This window comes from Saccostrea echinata, unplaced genomic scaffold, assembly GCF_033153115.1.
Source record: "Saccostrea echinata isolate AGI-Se365-2 ecotype Australia unplaced genomic scaffold, CSIRO_AGI_Sech_v1 ptg000016l, whole genome shotgun sequence".
Lineage (NCBI taxonomy): Eukaryota > Metazoa > Mollusca > Bivalvia > Ostreida > Ostreidae > Saccostrea > Saccostrea echinata.
Genome location: NW_026889765.1, coordinates 12,085,601 through 12,105,646, shown reverse-complemented (window position 1 = coordinate 12,105,646; position 20,046 = coordinate 12,085,601). Strand labels below are relative to the sequence as shown.

Here is a 20,046-nt window from a genome sequence, read left to right as displayed (position 1 = left end):
AAATCATGAAAATAACAACTAAAGACATACCGAATAAGTTTTACAGCATAATTTTTAATTTTTCATTCAAACTTTTACAATAATGCCTTATTAATGATAAAAATATTGTATAGATTTATAAGGATGATTGCAGAAATGTAGAATTTTGAACATCATAGAAAGTTTACAATTTCTAACATTTTAAAAATTTAATATTTGCATCATTTATGACCAAAATAGGTCAAAATATGTACTAATCCAGGCATTTATTTAGTTTGTATCATCTGTCTCTAAGGACATTGGCAAGGCTCTGTTTTCGGAGAAAAAAGGTTCAATACATGGGTTTTTCACTTATGAAATAGTGATTGAGAGTGATCTCCCGTGTACATGTAGAATTCTCTAAGCGATGAAAAAACCAATGAAGCGTATGTTACAGAGGTGAATAAAAGCACGTGCACATCCTTCAACAGGTAAAATCATCTCTACAACAATGATGTCTTCATTGTAGATTGCATTTAGGGGACAAACAGAATACAGGTTGTTATTTACAGTAATTACCATAACTATGCTTGAAAAGTCAAAGATCTGACATATGCTGAAAACTGTTTCTGGATCGTGTGAAGGAGGTACTTTTTAGTAACTACGAAAAAAAATGAAAAACAAATCCATGCCAATATTTGTATGACAACTTGCTTCCAATAAATCAATCACATATTAGAAACAATCATCCAGTGTCTTGACGATTATGAATATTAATTAGATGTTCAGGGAAGTAACTCAAAAATAAAGAACGATGCTGGTATATTTGTGTATTGTATTTATATTTGCATTTTCGGCCAAAATATCTAGATGACATGGGAAATGAGGATACAATAATAAACATAATACATATACTTTATAAAATAAATGGGTTTAGAAAAATTGTATGGTGAAAAATTATGTAGGTCCTTTTTATCAAGATTTTACACAGGAAACGCATTGAGAGATGTAAAAACATTGATTTGACAACATCTAAAAAGGAAGGGTGGTTTGGTGGGTTAAATATAACAGAATATAACATGTTTAAAAGTACCATTACACCTGCTCGGGAGTTCTTGAAAAATTCTATACGAAAGCCAGGAACATTGCCAATGTCCTTAAGCAGTATTAAAGCACAAACAAGAAATTGTGAAGAAGTAATGCACATGTAAAATAAGGAAGCCCGTTAGGTCTCGTTAGGTTAAGGTTAATTTTTTTTGAAAAGAAGGTCAAATTTCAAGCTTTAGGTCATAAATCAAATTACAAGAAAAGGCTTCTCACGGGTAATGCACATGTAAAATATGAAAACTCTGTCTCTTCAAGTGCAAAACCTTTGACCAGGGTTTAAGTTTTTGAAAAGTATGTGAAATATAATTTGAGATCACCAGGTAAAAAATCATAGTATATTTTGAAAAGTCTTGTCAAAGGTAATGTTGTTAAAAATGAAAGTCCCATTTCCTCTCGTTTCAAAATTATGATCTATTTAAAGTTTTTTGACACACAGAAGACTGACATACGGCAAATGAGATTTATTGTGTCTGCGATTTTGCGAAAGTGTGGGATAAATATCGAGACTAAGTTTAAGCAAGACAAGAACATGTTATACATTTGAACAATGAAGTTCAAATCCTAAGTATTTACATTGAATTCTATCGAGCGTGAGTTTTTGGTCAAACGTCTTTTTGTGTTTTATATTTTATCAGGTAATTGAATGTCGGAACAATTTTTTAACAGAAAAGCAGTGAAGGCAGCCATTGTATTACTTCCACTCCTTGGGATCACTAACGCTGTGAACTTGATAGATCCGCCCGCAGATAGTGTGGTTCATTTCGGACTCTGGTCCTACTCCACTTACTTCCTAGTCTCCTTTCAAGGATTTTTCATCTCACTATTATACTGCTACACAAACGGAGAGGTAAAAACTGATACATTTTAATATTTCTAGACCAACGGAGATACTACAAATTGATCTTATTTTGTTTTTTAAATAACAGTATCAGGCGCGGATCCAGGATTTTTTTTTCAGGGAAGTCCATCTCAGTCAAAAAAAATTTCCAACCCAAAAATTTCTTGACAAGCAAAAAATAAGTAAAAAAAAAAAAAAAAGAGAAAATCCATTTCCCAAACGTGAAAAACACCCATCTCGTGCTGGTGATGGTGGGGTCCAGGTTATCTAGGGGGCCCAAAGTCATTTTTTATTTGCCTCAGTATATAGACTTTTAATAACTCCGGGGTTGGGGGGGGGGGGGGAGTTATCAATCAAATCTTGAAAATTTTAAAAATGGCCAAAAATTTAAGCTGTTTTTTAATATTTTGCATAGACCACAAACTCTGATGCAAAATATTCAATTATATAATGAAAGAACTGTTTTAGAAGATTATAATGAACAACAATAGATCATATACGAAAAGGGAAACACTTTCAAAACTTACGTTTTTACACTTATCCAAAAGATGAAGGTTAAAAATATAACTAACAGTATATTTCGGAATGCGACTGTTCCAGATATATTTGTCAGCTCCATCTAAAATGTTGTAGGAATTCCAATGAGAAGTAAATTTTTTAACGAAAGATTTTTAGGCTTCCAGGAACACCATTAATCATATGGGAACAAAATTAATTGTCTTTCTCTAAAAATGCAGGAAGAAAAGGAAAAAAGAAAATGTGAGAGACGGACGGAGGTACCAAAATACCTCAGTTTATACAAAGTACGGGTTAAAATATGTCCTACATTGACTTACTGCACAAACTTGATTTGCATACTATCTCAACGAATTTTGTATTTGAATTATTTGTGAGTTTAGATTTCTTTTAGAGATAAAGTGCTATATAAACTTTTTAAGGTACAGGCAGCGTTGAAGAAACACTGGAGTAACTATTTGGAGAGTAAATCCTTTTCCGGTTTGCAGGCATTCCAAAATCGGCGATCCTGTTCTGTGGTCACCAGTTCATTTGATTTGACCCTAAACCAGGTAGTTATTTTAATTCTTCATAAAAGAGGTAGATATTTTAATTCTTCATAGACAAAAGTAATTCATACATAGGATAATGACAATTTCTTAATACTAGTATTTCTTACATGATATCATACATATCACAAGTTTATTTAGAAAAAAATAAACTTTAACCATTTTAATTTTGGTAAGAAAAAATACAGGCAAAAATTTTAAAAATTTGACGAGAAATGGCACAGAGGAGTATTTTCCTTACAAATAATTTGCAAATTGAAGAGATTTGGAAACTAGAAATGCCAATTTTTAAAATTCTATCAACGCTTTCTAAATTATATGTATGTCGTCTTAAACTGGGCAAGCTGTTTTCTTTTTTTGTAAATTTGTTAAAATCGACTTAAAATAAATTCTTGGAGATGTCATTTATATAAATGATGGTATTTTACACGCAAAAAGGGGATAACACAAGCTCTAATTGTAAGTTACCGGTGTAAAATATGATGTCTGACACCCCCTCAAAAATAAATAAATAAATAAAACAAAATGAATTAAAACATCATAAGATCAAAACATGTTTTCTGTTTTAGATACATCGTAATTCTTGGATCTTTTCAAGTAATCGATCCAAACTTTAGACAAATGTTGCTCGTGACATAAATGTTTGTCATAATCTTAAGTCTATACACATGTAGATCCTATCTTTATAGCCAAAGTCACTAAATTAGTGATATTATGTCCAGCTCATACATTATACCTGTAAATGGACATTTGTACATTGTCATCTTTCAAGTGAAAAGAAGAACCACTCAATTTCATATCACAGAATTTTCACACTACAGTGATTCCTCCTTAGCAGTGTTTGTTAAGTGACTAATTCTTAACACAACATTTCCAAAGCCTTCAAAAATTAAAAAAAAAAATCCCCCCTCAACAACTCCAAAGCTTTGTATACCATAAAAGTCTTGTATTGAAGGGAGAATTTTCAATTTTATATAGTATACAAGCTTTTTGCTAGTTAAAAGTCACTGAAAATTTGCATAATAAAAAGAAGAATGCTCTGAAAATTTTGCCTTAATTGTTGAAAAGACATAATTTGCCTTAACAAACTTAAGAAAATCAAGAAATATTGTGAAAATTAAAAGAATACAACCAATTATAAGCATTTTTATAAAAGAGAAGCGGGGGATATTTTAAATTAAAACAATAAGTACAAAGATTCTTTCTTTAATAAAAAAAAATATAAATTGCACAGTAGTACAACTGCACTACACTGTACCCATTGCGTTCCAATGTCTACATAGTACCAGCTTGGTAATTAGCAAATAAAAATGAATGTAGTCAAATTTTGTTTTTACATGTATTTACATTTACATTGAAAATTTAGTTGAATCTTCTATCTATCTCTTTTTTAAAATTTAAAAAAAAGATAATTGGCATTCTTTTTTTGTTTATTTTCATAAATTATTTTCATAAAAAATAATCAGAATTATGTTACTTAAGGGGGCCGACTGGGGTTTTCATTGCGCAATACTTCGCGCAGCATGGTAAAATAAAGCAAATTTACTCTTTTAAAGCAACTATTTTTACTTAATTTATAAAAATTAACAAATTTAGGAAATCTAAGGTTAAAAAATCTAATCACGTTTTTAAATAACTGATTTTTTAAACGATTTTTCAAATGATGGGAAGATAGACGTCGTAATAGCGTGTTTTTGACGTTAAGAATAACCGAAGTTCTTAAAGCGGGGTCATTAATTATGTCATGAAATAAAAAGTATAAAATAGATGCTCTTGAAATTTTAAACATAGGAAATTGAGAATCTCACAATCATTTTTAATATTTTTTATGTAAATCTGTAGTATCTGTCATATTTTGTTGTACTTCATAAAAACAGGAATATATCACGATTTTTGACATTTTGAGATGCCCCCTCTGGAAACCAGACGGTAGAATTTTGTGTTTCTTGCATAAAATGTACAATATAGAATTACCCATCAAATAATATAATTCGAGCAAAAAGTCTATAGTAGCTTTTGTATAATTTGCTCCGAAGTGGGAAAAATGGTATTTTCCTATATAATCCTATAGTAAATGTACCTGTATTTTGAGATGGTCCCTAAACAATAACCAGACGGTAGATGTTTCCTAAACTTGGCATATAAACTGAAGTCATTGTAAGGTACATATGGTATAAAATTAAAGAGTTTCTCTATAGTAGTTTTCACACAATAAAACCCCAGTCGGCTCCCTTAAGGTTATTATGATCAATTATAATTTAAGAACACTGTAAGGTGAAAGTAAGAAATAGGCGAATTTAAAAACAAATAACCGGACACATAAATGATGACCTGGACTCAAAACACAGGTTATGTGAATATTATTTTATGTTTCAGTATGTGTCTCTTGATATTGGTTAGCTTCCTGCCGAATATCTAATTGATATCTTGAGTGTCAAAAGGTTATTGCAAAAATGATGTTTAAAAATGACAGGAATGCAACATCATTTAGAGAAATTTTTAAAATTTCATATTTTTGAAAATTTGTTAAATAAAACATGGTCCTTGTTGGGAATAAATAACTTTAAATGGTAGTAATAATAGGTCAGAAGTCAGAAGTGCGACAAAATGAGATAAAACAGGTTCACTTTAAAATCTCTCTTTTTTTTTTTTGCTTTACCTTTAAAAATTGACTTAATTGACAAAAGTTATTACTGGGAACTTATTGCATCGTATCATTTTTTAAACCAGAATTAAGACAAATAATGTAAAATGTCAATACAAAATATCTATACATATACAAAGAGAAAAAACATCAATGAAGGCTTATGTCCTTGACACAATTCTTAAATTAAAAAACTATCATTTAATTTCTTTTTTTATATTGTATTTAAGAGTCTTTGAAGATGTATCAATATTTTCATTTTTTAAATTAAGTTCTGTTAATTAAAAATTCTGAAATAAATTTATATTTTAACCTTTCCTATTGCCACTTTGCACTTATCCAGAATATGATGTATTGAAAAAAGTGTTAACGCAAGTTGAATTAAAATGATGCAGAAAATTCAGTTTGTTGGTTATTTCTTGATTTAATTGACCTACGAGTCAGAATCGTCACGAAGAATGGTAACGTTGTTTTAAATAGCAAAACCTGGTGCTGATGTCTCATCAATTATAAATGCTACCAAACACTTCGTTATCATTTACTTTGAGCATTCTTACTCCTTGTAAGTCATCTCTTTGCAATATTTCGCATGTCAAACTTAGTCAAAAACATCTGCAATGCTTATTTTATCATTCAACTTTCTTTTCAAATGATTCGAATTCAAAAAAAAAAAAAAAAAAAAAAAAAAAAAAAAAAAAAAAAAATTAAAATATCCCTTCCACATTTCAACAAATACGTCTCTTTTCTTCAAGTTTTATTTAAAAAGAAAATTGCATAATCATGATAATGTGACTTCTGGAAAAAAGTTTGTTAGCTCAAATTATGTCCCTTTGAACAACATATCCTTTTGCAAATATCAAAATTCTAACATATAATTTTTTTTAAAGGCTAATAATTTTCGAAAAGAAATTTTAAACCAATGCACACACTTTCTGCATACCTTGCGGGACAAAATATGATAATTTTTTCAAATCTAAAATATTTTTTTCACTTATTCCCCCCCCCCCCCCCGTTCTTTCAAAATATTTTAATGTTATTATAATTAGTATTAAATTCCTGTGTTGTTTCCTGTATTCTTCCCGTAAATTATCATTTATAAATGTATAAATATAGGCAGTATTAGTGATGAGATGCACTCTCTGTCAAGCACACACCCTTACACACACACACACACCCTCACACACACACACACACACACACACACACACACGTTTAAATAATCAAACATAAAACATTCATAATTCTAAAATAAAAATAAAGAAATAATTGGACAAAGTTGATTTCAATCATTGAGGAAGGAAACGAGGGAGAAATTCGAAACGATTATCTTTTGCTAATTCTTTTATACTTGTCCTGGCTATTAAATATTTTATCCAAGTACAAATCTGTGGTGCTTCTTTTCAATTTATATGAAAGAGTTACATGTAAATAGTAAAGATAATATTTTAGAAATTAATGCAAATGTTTTCTTTTATAGGATTTTTTAAACCTTTGTTTTATTGATTTTGTCTGCTAATACAAAGAAGAATTGTTTGAAAATTTCAGGATTTTTTAAAAGTCTTATTTCACTTAAAGTATTTCTTATAGCAAAATTCAGTCTAAGTAGTATTCAATGGAAACTTTTTAAAATATGACTAAAAGTAAGCTCTATAACTTCACAAAACTTTTTAATATTTTTTTTTGTACTTGCAAATGATTTAAGGTAAGGACCATTTTTTTCATTTAATTGAAAGGACTTAAATCTTGTCCAAACTGCCATGTTTTATGGTTACCACACTTTCTTTATTAATCATAGAAATTTTCTTCATTAAAAAAAATATTGCCCTTAAAGGATTTGTATTTCAATAGCAATTAATCAGGGTCAGGCCACACTCATTTGTCATATACCACCTTTTAAGCGGCACAATGCTTGGATTCTCCGCTGTATTTGCTTCAAAAGTTATATGGAAGGTTTTCAAAGGGACAAAAAAATTCCACAGAAAAGTTTTATATGTCATAATTTTATTAATTTCAATAATAAGAACTGTACTCTAAAAATTAAATTCAAAACTACAAGCTTTTTGCACGCCTTGTTTCCCATCTCCTTTGTTTTTGTCGTAAAAAACCCTTTTTTTCTCTTACAAGAAATGTTTTAAAAATTCGTATTAAAATGAAAAAGACTTAACCCAAAAAAAAAATAAATCATAGATTTCTCTGTACTTTAACAGATTTTTTTTATCAAGCAAACACACAAATTTAGAGAATTTTTTTTTATAATTCATATTCGTATATATCTATGTTTCATAAAGTATAATTTGACCCCCCCCCCCCCAAATAATTATCGATGAGAGGTAGAGTGTTTATGAGGTAGAGTGTTTATGAGGTAGACTGTTTATGGGGAAGTTTTTTATATGACTGATTAGTATGATAACAGTTTCTGTTTTATTATAGAGAATCCTTAATCAAGTCAACAAGAAAAGCCCTCTAATTCGAATGAAGTCTACTGGAAGTGCATACACAGAGTCTATGGTTTGATAAAGAAAGATCCTGGGAAACTATGTAATAAACAAGCAGCATTTGTAATAATTATGTACTATATAGGCATATATGTTTTATATGTTTGACAAAATAAAAAGCTCTTTGTACAGTCACAGTTTTCCTATTCTTCTACTGATAATATACACATTGAAAAAAAAGTCACATGTATATATAAAGAATAATATAAAATACAATCTGTATGAACATCCTTATCAACCCAGAACATGAATAGGAACCACCAATTTTAGTCAGAAGGAAAATAGGCGAGAAAATCGAAATTGTTCGAGGGATGATATTTCAGTTCTTTAAATCATATAAATCAGATAGCGAGGCAGGATATTTAAAAATTTTATAATCCTGCATGTAATGGTAGAATAAAGAATAAACATATGCTTAGAAATGACAAATAAGGCATAACTAACATAACATGAATAGGTAAAGATTTGTGTGTTCTAAATATGTGCTTATTTTCTCTTCGCTTGATTTTCAGTCGTTTTTCAATTTTTGTCTTTCATTTTTAAATGGTCAGTATCAGTTACAATAATTTTCATTCGATATATAGATATAGAAATTGTTTATATATCTTATAACGAAATCGATTTAAGCAAATAAATGTTTTGCTTATTTTGTTTTGAATATATTTATGACAATAAAGAATGAAGTGTTTAATTAAAGGGGAACGCTACTTAATTAGTCCAGAGTCTTCAGATAATCTCCTCACTTTGTCTTCAGAAATATAACAGAACTTTTCCCGTACTTAATCTTATTATTCGTGATACATCATTAAGAACACGAAAAAGCACATGTTGAAACACGTGCTGTTTAAATGGTATGTAGGTAGGAGGCTTAGCATGGTGACAATCCTGTTAAGATAATGTGGTGTATTTTACATTCCACTCGTTCTATTTTAATATGTATTTGAGAAGACATTTGCTACTACAGTTATTTTTTGTTAATATTTAAGTTTTCTGTTAAATAAATTTTATCAGAAAATTTGCCGTCAGTTTATCAAGATAGTTCTTTTCGTAATGTATTATAGAGATGACAAATAAACATGCTCGTCAGTTATATTAGCTTCATATTTATTTGATTTGTATATTTTTTCTCTACTTCCACATTTGTATTTTGAATTATTTTATATTATCTTTTACTGCAACGAACGGACGAATAACTTTAAATACTTTCATGAAATTTGTAGTTTATTTTTCACGAATGTCTTTATCAACACCAAAAATTTATATAAGCTGCGTTATTATCATATCATATTCATTTGAATTTTATTTCGTGAAACCGGTCCTTTGGAAAAAACCAAGGTCCGGCATCGCAGCTGGTTAACAGACCTCTACCAGCAATTGGTAGTGTCCAAATATGAGTGAAAATTTCTCGAAGGAAAGTAAAAAAAAACAACCAACAAAGTAACCAAATTAAAAAGTTTTAAATCTTATAGAATGATACAGGCAAAAAAAAATTCCCATTGGCTGAAATGATGTGGCGTATTGCAATGATTAATATTTTGTCATGGTTGTTTCAGTTACATCTAGTCAGAATGCATTTTTCTACTCCTCATAATAAGAGGCATCATTTGTTAAAACTTATATCATCAGAACTCTGACGACTAGAGTTTCGATATTGTAATGTGTTGGTATAGTGATTTTTCTCCTGGCAATTTATTGACAGGATCAAAATGCTGAAGTCCCTGGGACAGGTTTTTTTTTTGTTTTTTTGAAAATTTATTGCGCAGTATATTACGACGTAAGGTATGGATTCTTAAACATGAACAAGGCAATAAAAAGATTGATGCTGAAAACAATCGATTTTTAATGTTACGTTAAGTGTGGTACATAGCAAAAAGTATAAAGCGTGATTCTAATTTTTACGTCTCTAATACATTAACATTCATTTTTATGATTTATTCTACTTAAAGGTAGGAGGATTTAGTGAACTACATAGATAGATTACCTGATCAATATGTACTGGTCCCAGTTGACAAAGCAGGTAAATAATAACATTGTCTTTGTAATGTTCATTATTTCAATTGTATTTTAGAGGAACTGGGAATTAATTCTACAAGTGGCAATCCAACTTATACCCATAGCTCCCTTTCTAAGGAGGAAATTCTTCAAAATCAATAGTTAGTTTTAAATATTTTTAATATTCCAAATAATCAAATTGAATTTGAATTACTATACCAATAGTCATCTGGATTCCTAAACTACAAAGCGGGTTCCAGTAAATATTCTAACAAGCCTCTTCTTTACTCCTCACTAAAATATTAACAGCAGGGAAGGAGAAACTTCAGGAGCAGTGTACAACCAATTAACAATAGTTACTTCCATTCATATGTCGACTTGATATACCCCTGTGAGCTTGAAATAAAAGACATCAAAGAGTCTGACATATCTGTTTCATATTTGGATATTTTGCTAAAAAACTTTAATGGTAACAACAACAAAACTTTATAATAAACGTGACGATTTCAACTTTTCTATCGTCAGCTTCCCTTATTTATGTAGCAGTATACCCTTATCACCTGCTTATGGAGTTAATGCCTCCCAGTTGATTCGATACACAAGAGCATGCTCTACGTACAAACAATTTCTAAAATGAGACAAACAAGTTCAAGAAACAAGGATATCAACAGTTTCGTTTGAAGTCAACATTCTGCAAGTCCTATTGTCGATACAATGACCTTGTCAGCAAATACAATTTATCATTAAGTCGAATGCTGAATGACGTTTTTTAATACTAATTGTTCGGCCACTATTTACACACTGAAGTGTCTACGGATTTTTCCGTTTAAACGGAAAACCGTTAAAACCGTTCATGACAAGGAGCACACGACCGGTGTGACCGGTCGACAAGGGATGCTCACTCCTTCATGGCAACTTATCCCAATTATGATGCCTTAAGCTGTCTGCGTTTACTCTGCTCCCGATTTGTACAGTTTCAATGCTTGGACTTTTTTGTGCTTGATTACTGTTCTTTGTCCCCATATGTACATTGAGGAAATCACATTCTTTCAATTACATTCTCAAAATGCGAAAAACCTCATTCTCTCCAGACCATCTTTCAAACACAGAAAACAATTATTAACTGATCAAACTGATATGAAAATAATTTTATTTTAAAAAAGGAATTATTATCACTTATTGTTTTACGGAATAGAAAATCTTCAGCACAGTAATAAAAAAATTGAGTGTTCCAAAGAACGCATTTTTCGCCTGCTACAGCAATTTTAACAATGTAAATATATTCTAAAAGTAGTCATTTATTAGTCCCCTACCAGTGAAACCGGAGGGGACTGTAGGTTTCCTTTGAGTCCGTCCGTCCATCTGTCTGTCTGTCCGTCTGCCTCTCTGTCTGTCTGTCAGTCTGTCCAACTTGGTTTTCCGCACTTTTTTTCTAAACGCTCGCAGATATTCAGCTGATTTTTGGTATGTGAGTGTACATGTATCTTGATGAGTTACAGATTAAATTTGCATTTTGTTCCGCTTCAATGATTTTCGAAAGAATTACGACCTTTTCAATTTCTAAGGGGTTTCCGCCATTTTTTTCTAAAAGCTTGCAGATTTTAAGCTGATTTTGGAATGTGACTTTATCTTGATGAGTTATAGATCAAGTTTGCATTTCGTTCCACTTCATCGATTTTTGGTGGAGTTACGGCATTTCCAATTTTTAAACGAAACCAGATTACACTTGCCGGTAGGGGACTAGTATTGCTAGGGCAATACGCTCAGAATGCTTGTTCATATTGTAGTTCACGCATTTTCTTGCGAAGAAAGAAAAGTCCATGGACAGTATGACTGCGATAGAAAAGCATTTATCATATTTTGTAACAATCAAATATGAAATATGATTTATCAACCACAAAAGCAAAAATAAATAAATTACTCTGGGAGAAAAAAAATATTGTTTCATTCATTTTTGTTTCCCGCATATTCATTAAGTTTTAGGAAGACATTTCAGTCTGTCTTTACTGCAATTGTTAGTCTACAACCAACTTTATTTGAAGAACTAGCCATTTCTGTGTACTGATCCCGATGTATTTTCATTTGTGTGGTACCTGTATATCTACAGTGTCATGAGCTTTTATATATACATACATACATGTACATATATACAGTGGCACCGCGTTTATCCGGACGCCATTTATCCGGTCGCCTCACCTTCCTGACGATATTTTTTGGGAACCGATTTTTTCAACGTTATTCTGTCTCATTAATCCGGAAATTCGCGTTCCGCATCCGGACGGTCGATTTCTACTACAAAACGTAATAATTCATTGAAAAATGACTCGTTTATCAGGACGGTAATTTTTCAAGAAACGACTTTTTCACACTTATCTTGCAGTAGTGTTAATTGTTGTAAAAAGTTCAAACAATAGCGTCTACAATACGTTCTATTTCCACTATGGAAGAGTTGTACTTCTTAGTGCGCTCTTTTGTGAAAAAGTCGGAAAACGTACAAATCTCGCGGGATTTCTGGTACAAACGTAACATAAACATGTAAACAATATGTTGAATGTCGATGAACAATTCCCAATTCCTAAGAAAATGCAAATGAAATATTTTATTGTTGTGGACTTTATATACATCAAGAGTAGGAATGACAATGATATCAATTTATATCTATTGTTGATCGTATGTATCTATTTTTCATATGGTGCATCGTAATACAATACACATGCCTCGAAAATGTATTTTTTATTAATGGATGATAAATTTAGGGTTCTTGCTCTCTTACATATGTATTTTAGTTCTTCTATTCTTTAATTGGAATGACAAATACATTTAACATTTAAAATTGGATTGAGATTGGCATGTTTTGTATTATCCGCAACGCCATGCTGTCCCTGTCAGACGACCAAACGCGCCTCTAATTTTGAAGAGTTCACTAATGGTAACGTATTAGCGTGTGCTTACCCAAATTAAATCACGCGTTTAACGAAGCTCGAAGAAATTAACTTACACTGTGCATTAACTAAACAAGAAACCGTTTAAAATCATATATCAAACCGTATATACATCTGTAAATTCATGAGAATTTTGGAGAGTTATAAATAAAAAGAACAATAAATTACGAGCGATTTCGTAATGGCCTTGATCATGTTGACAGTGTTAGTTTAATACGATTTTCAATTTCTATAAACAAGTAAATGTATTTGAAACGCCTTTTTTCACAAGACAATTTAAAAAAGTACATAACTGAAGAAATATCTTTCTTTTTAATGTACTTAAAAAAGTACATAACTGAAGAAATATCTTTCTTTTTAGTGTACTTAAAAAGTACATAACTGAAGGAATATCTTTCTTTTTAATGTACTACCGTCAATAAACGTACATTACATTAGAAAAGAAATCTAAAACTGGCGTCAGGTATAGAAGTTTATTAGGTTTTTCGAGGTATTTTTTAAAACGAAATTTAAACTTAAAGTCTGTAGAAAAAAATTATTGATAATCATTAAGATGGCTTGTGTTTTTGTTGATTGCTTACAATACTTTCACTGATTGCGCCTGTATGAGATGATAGCTTTCAGTGTTCAGTTACTATAGTATCCTGTGTAATGAATATTCGGGGTTAGTTTATATTTGAACATTTTCAATGATAAAGCTGAACAGTTCTGTCATATTATACAGTGCAGGGAAGTAATTTTGTTACATAAATCAGCATAAGCATAAGCAAAATAAGCATCAGCATCCAGCTAGCATCAGCATCAGCATTTAAATAACAGCATTGCCAGGCTCAGCATCAGCAAGCAAAGGATAGAACTAGCATAACTAGTATTGACCTACTAGCATCAGGAAATCAAAAAGGTTTTTTTCAGTAAAAAAATTAGAACAGAGAGAGAAAACTAATTAAGTTAATTGAAAAAAATTAATATATAATGAAATTTAATGATAAAACCTTATATATTGTATTTTTATTGCTCAGCCCATGAATTCATATGCCAAAGAGAAGGCGAATAAAATTCCTGTGTTAAAAAAGGGGGTCTCAACATAAAATTGCCTATCCATATTTTTTATCGTGTAAATTACATTTTAATATATTTTTTCTTGAATTATTTTCTTCTTTTATATCTATGAAATAAAAACAATAAACCAAAATATTTAAGTTTTTTTCCTTTGCTTTCACATTTGATACCAAAGTGTGCATATATACATGCTTGAAGAGGGTTTTTGATAAGTGATTCACTTATCCAGACAATTTCGTTGGGGACGGAGGCGTCCGGATAAACGAGGTGCCAATGTATATATATATATATATATATATATATATATATATATATATATATATATATATATATATATATATATATATATATATATATATATATATATACTGCCATTCTAAAGACAAAAGTTAAATAAATCATTCGTAGTATTTTTGAAAGGTAGGTCATATGGAAGGTCATATGCACAGTAAGACGGTGTTTTTCATAATGTTTTATGTTAACAGTGAACATGCCAAATAATAAAGACTTATACAGACTTACTTCTCAAATGTCAAAAACATGCTGTATAAAATATTTTGAAAAGTTGGTCAAGGTCAAGTTCAAAGGTCATGAGGTAACCATGGTATTTTACAAAAGCCACAGTACCAAGCAATGTATGAGCAACATATCAAACTCATACCTCTTACAGTTCTCAAGGTATTTAAGGTTGACAGTCAAACAGCTAGACAGACATACAGACACACAGGCGCCGAAAAGGTTATCCTTAATTGTCGCTCTGCTCTGCAGGCGATACAATAAATAAACATCAAAAGATCGAAAAACAGTAAATAATAATTGATCGATAGATAAAGTAAAAGAACACAATGATTGAATGGTAAATATCAAGTTAATTTGAATAACTTGTAGAGTAGTTCAAACATTTGCCATTTTGGTATAAGCAAAAATATACAAAAATCGTATTTCATGAGCCATGAATATAGTAAGAAGAATTCGTCATAAAATAGTATGTAGAGTGAATATTGTTTAAAGTGAATCTTCATTAGATGGTGCATGTACGAGGGATTATCAAAAAGTTCGTAGACTAACTCCATAAAATTAAATCGCTTGAGGTATATCAATGACTATTCACACATTAAGAATTATCTTTTCTATCTTTAAAATAAACAAGCAAATTAAAAGAATTGTAGTCCCTTGCTTTCGGTGTCTTATTGGATGGGATGCCATAATTTATGACATATTGTAACTGTCTTGTTTGTGTGTCCCGTCTTATCTGTGCATTATTGAAAACAAAAGGAAAAAAACCCCCATAAATTATCGAAGTAATGACAGAAATAGCAAAGATTACAGCTTCTTAAAACTATACATCAAACTCCAAGATCAAGGTCATGAGGTCAAATATCAGAAAACAATTTAAAAGATCTTGTCACAAGTAATGCACGTATGAAAAAAAAATAATTTCAAAAACCACAGTGAACAATCGGAAAGGTCTTGAAACAGGTAATGCACATGTAAATGTAAATGCCATATCTTTTCTCAATCAAACGTTCACAGCAATGTTAATTTTTTTTAGAATAAAGTCAAACTTTAAGGTCATTGGGTTAATATCATAGTACTTTTGGAAATGCTTGTCACATGTAATGCATATGTAAAATATGAATAACTATCTTTGCATCAATAATTTCAATCGACAATTCATGAAACAATTTGTAAAGTGGATCATCATTTAATGTATCATTGTGTACAATAAATAATTATTTGATGGAACAAATAGGTGAAGTATCAGTTGATGAAACAATGTGTGCTTGTATTCATTAGATGATACAATCACAAGTATATGAATAGTTTATCACCAAATAATGGAAACAAATATTATTCAATGAAACAGTTTGTACAGTGAATCATAAAATGAAAGAACGATGTGCAAGGTGAATCATCACTTGAGACAATGAAACGATGTGTAGAAGAGAATCAAGAACCCTAATTCCATGGAATAATGTGCATTGGTGCTTTTTAGTGTGTGTGTGTGTGTGTGTGTGTGTGTGCGTGTGTGTGCGTGTGTATGATATAAGTATTTGGTAGTAAAATGCGGGTGATAAATTATTTCTAGTATTTAATGAAAATATGTGGACGGTGAATATTCAATGAAAGAATTGGATCATCCTTTGATGAAGCAATGTGTGCAATTATTTGACTGAATGTTCTGCAGACATTATGCAAAAATGTTTTTCAAAGAGAACAATGTGTTCCCTATAAATTGATGGAACAAAGTGTATGGTGAATCAGTATACAATGAAAGAATATGAACAATGAATGATCATTGAAACAATGAGTACAAAGGAGCATAAAATGAAAGTATAATTTGTACAGTGGATCATCATTTACTGGAACAATGTGTACATTAGATTACCAATTTAAGGATTGTGGGGTAAATATATCATCAATGACTAAAACAATGTGTACAGTGGATCATCAGTTACTGGAACAATGTGTACAGTGGATATTTAATAACCATTTACTGGAACAATGTGTACAGTGGAACATCAGTTACTGGAACAATGTGTACAGTGGATCATCAGTTACTGGAACAATGTGTACATTGGATTATTATTAACCATTTACTGGAACAATGAGTACAGTGGATCACCAATTAAAGGATTGTAGGGTAAAATATATTATCAATTACTAGAATAATGAGTATAGTGGATCATCAATTAGTTGAACAATGTGTTCAGTGGATCAATGATCGATTGAAAATTTGTACGGTGAATAAAAAAAATTATTTATTTAATGCACCTCTTTGTACAATGATTAATCAGGGGGTAATTTTTTTGGTGAATCATTATAAAAAATGTGAAGAATGTTAACAATGAATCATTATTTAAAGAAACAACGAAAACAACAAATCGTTCAATGATGGAACAATATGTTGAATGTAGCACGATTTGATGGAATAATATGTACAGTAAATTATCATTTGAGCTGTCCCATACAAAAAAAAGTTCTTAATATAAGGTAGAAATTCTCAAATTTACTTCTCAAAGTAGTATAATAGAATGTAGTGAAAAATAATCGAATACTAAATTTGAATTTTAATTATTCAGAATAATTACTGAGATACAGTTAATCAAAGGTTAAGAAATTGTATATGAAATTTATAATGCAATATTTGATATCGTTTGCATCAAATTATATCAATATGCAAATTGTCTTCTCATTTTTTATTTAATATAAAATTTGGTGTTCTGACTACAAGCCAAACCTGGTATTTGCCAACGTGTAAAGCTATCCAAATATGGAATAAGGGAATCCCCATTAAAGCGAGTTGATCCCCAAAATCAAGTATGCAAAACAAAAGATCATCTTAAGACCAGAAAACAAACGTGACAATGCAGTAACCGCTTCAATGCAGCTTTACTTATATATAAATAAGACGTATTTTGGACTCGATTTCAGAGAGGACTTCCATGTACATTTAGAAAGTGTAGAAATTTTTTGCATGGCGCAAAAATATGGTCCTTTTTAACACAGTTCCATAGATAGTCAACTCGCTCAATTTCGTCGGGTCATGCTTTTCATCCGATATTTGCCTAACAACTCGAAAAGTTTCCGGTTTTGGTTTTTAAATTAGTATGCACTTTAATTGGCTAGGTACAGTAGGCTGTGTACCGGTAAATTATTAGTGCAGTTGTGAACAATTATCTGAGTTGTTTGGATAGATCGAAGTTAGAAGTCATTATAAATTGGCTTCCAGAAGAACGAGATCATTATCAGGGCCAACCGAAACAAAAGCGTAAAAAAGAAAAACGACATTTTAATAATCAATGTACTTATAAAAAAGATCTTGGTACAGTACATGAAAATAATGTGATCGAAGATAATGTACATTAAATACACATTGCACTTGTTTATTAGGTCTGGAGATGAAAAATTACTTCAAAACCAAGATTTGAATACTTATAAAAATTACATGTAGCACTTGTAAACTTAAATCCCATGTCATTCCAATTAGCAATGCAGATTCTGAAAGGGTCTTTCAGTATTTAAAGAAATGCACATTTAATTCAGGTCAGTACTAAACAATGAGACCGTCAGTGTCCTTTAACACGTAAATTTAATCAATGAATTTAATTAATGAAATATTCGAATTTTGCCATTGTAAGTAACAAAGCTTTTTTTCCCAATAAAATAATTCACAATACACCAATGCTTATTGTAAATATATTTTTGTTATACTCTCACGTTAAATAGTCAATTTTGATTGGTTTAAAACATTTGTTAAAAAGTACTATAATACTACCCCGTGCATAAACCACGCCCTCCGGGTAACAGGTAGCAAATTAGATTATGCACTACATAAAACACATAGATTCAGAAAAGTCCATTTGCAGTAAAACAATCCAGTTCAAATTTCTGACATCGAGGAAAATTGAGGAAGAAGGTGGGTAAGGGTGGGGTTAACGGTCCTATTTTTGCCATACATATACATGTATTGTGTACGGCGACAATATACATGTACCTACACTTACTAAATGCATTATGTATTAATTGTCCTACATTGGTACATGTATATTAAAACGAACGTTAATATATACCGAGACACCCCCCTTTTTTTGGTTGATGTATTTAATTACTTTAAAGGACTTGTCTAATGTTTCTCATTACTTGGAATTTAAAACTTATTATGTTCCTCATGATCACAGTTCATAAATTTCGTGTTTTTATTGCGGAAATACCGCGGTAATTGAAATAAATAAATTAAATAGCGATTACATGACCATGATACGTCACAAGAGACAATGGCTGATCAGCTGTATACGTTAATTCTCCTAAAATGAACACGTACAAACTGGGTTTTCTGCGTTACAAACAACCAAATCGCTGATTTTGTCTGTTGAAGTTTGAACTGTCAGCAAAATTCGAAAAATCTGTGAACATGGTAAATTTACCTGTTAACAATGATGATAGCGAGGGAGACGAGGCGAAGACGAAGAAACTCGCCTGCACAATATAATTATATAATTTGTCATCTTATCACACGTATTAAGCAACTTTATTCACAAATTCAAAGTTACAGAACTTTGTTAATTTATTTTATTTTGTAATCTTAAATCAAATCACAATGTAAAAAAGCGACTGAATCATCATTCAATTTAGAAGGGGACCGGGACCTGGGCAATTGATAATAATACCCAAGGTGACGGGATCTTTACTAATTACCCTTTCTTTTAAAATCGTATACTTTTATCTAAATAGACAAGCTCCGCTATAAATCAGCAAGTTTCTTCGTGATTTAAAATTTCTATTATATTTTCTCTCTAAAATCATTACACCATGTACACTCACACCTTAGTCCGTTTATAATACATGTATTTATAAATTCATCTTTAAATAGATGTTTATACTTAAATTAGAATAAGTTCATACTTCTATAGTAATTAAAAAGCGTGTAAGAATTTTTCTAAGGGGCACTATAAAAGCCATCTTCAAAAGTTCAGTGAAAAAAGATTAAGATAGATTACACGATCTGTATGTACTGCTCCCAGCAGACAAAGCAGTCTTTGTTTGTAAGGCTCATTATTTTAATTGAATTTTACAGGAAATGGGATTTAATTCTGCAAGCGGTACGTGTAATCCAACTTTTACCCATAGTTTCCTTTCTAAGGAGGACAATATTCAAAATCATACGTCAGTTTTAAATATCTTTAATATTCCAAATAAAAATGAATTTGGATTACTATACCTATACTGAATTCCAAGAATTCATGAAATCCTTACAAAGATACACAGCGGGTTCCTGTAAATGTTCTACAAAAGTCTTGTGCTTTACCCCTCACTAAAAACAGCAGTGAAGGAGAAACTTCAAGAATACTGTACAACATTATATTTGAGAAGTGGTGTAAATCAGATGTAAATACTTAAAAGCTCTAAGGAACGTTTAGAAAGTTTGAAATCAGAAAATTTTACC

The 20,046-nt window shown here is 30.7% G+C and overlaps 1 protein-coding gene across 1 annotated transcript in view; it reads left to right on the top strand.

Annotated features, from left to right (window-relative positions):
- LOC133188930 (PDF receptor-like) overlaps nucleotides 1-8,169 on the top strand; it is a 62,056-nt gene extending 53,887 nt beyond the window's left edge. The window contains exons 10-12 of the mRNA XM_061324401.1: nucleotides 1,732-1,912; nucleotides 2,842-2,970; nucleotides 8,042-8,169. Of these exons, the coding sequence (XP_061180385.1) occupies nucleotides 1,732-1,912; nucleotides 2,842-2,970; nucleotides 8,042-8,125 (394 nt within the window). The 3' untranslated portion in view covers nucleotides 8,126-8,169. The remainder of the gene's footprint in view (nucleotides 1-1,731; nucleotides 1,913-2,841; nucleotides 2,971-8,041) is intronic.
- The last annotated feature ends 11,877 nt before the right edge of the window (nucleotides 8,170-20,046 follow it).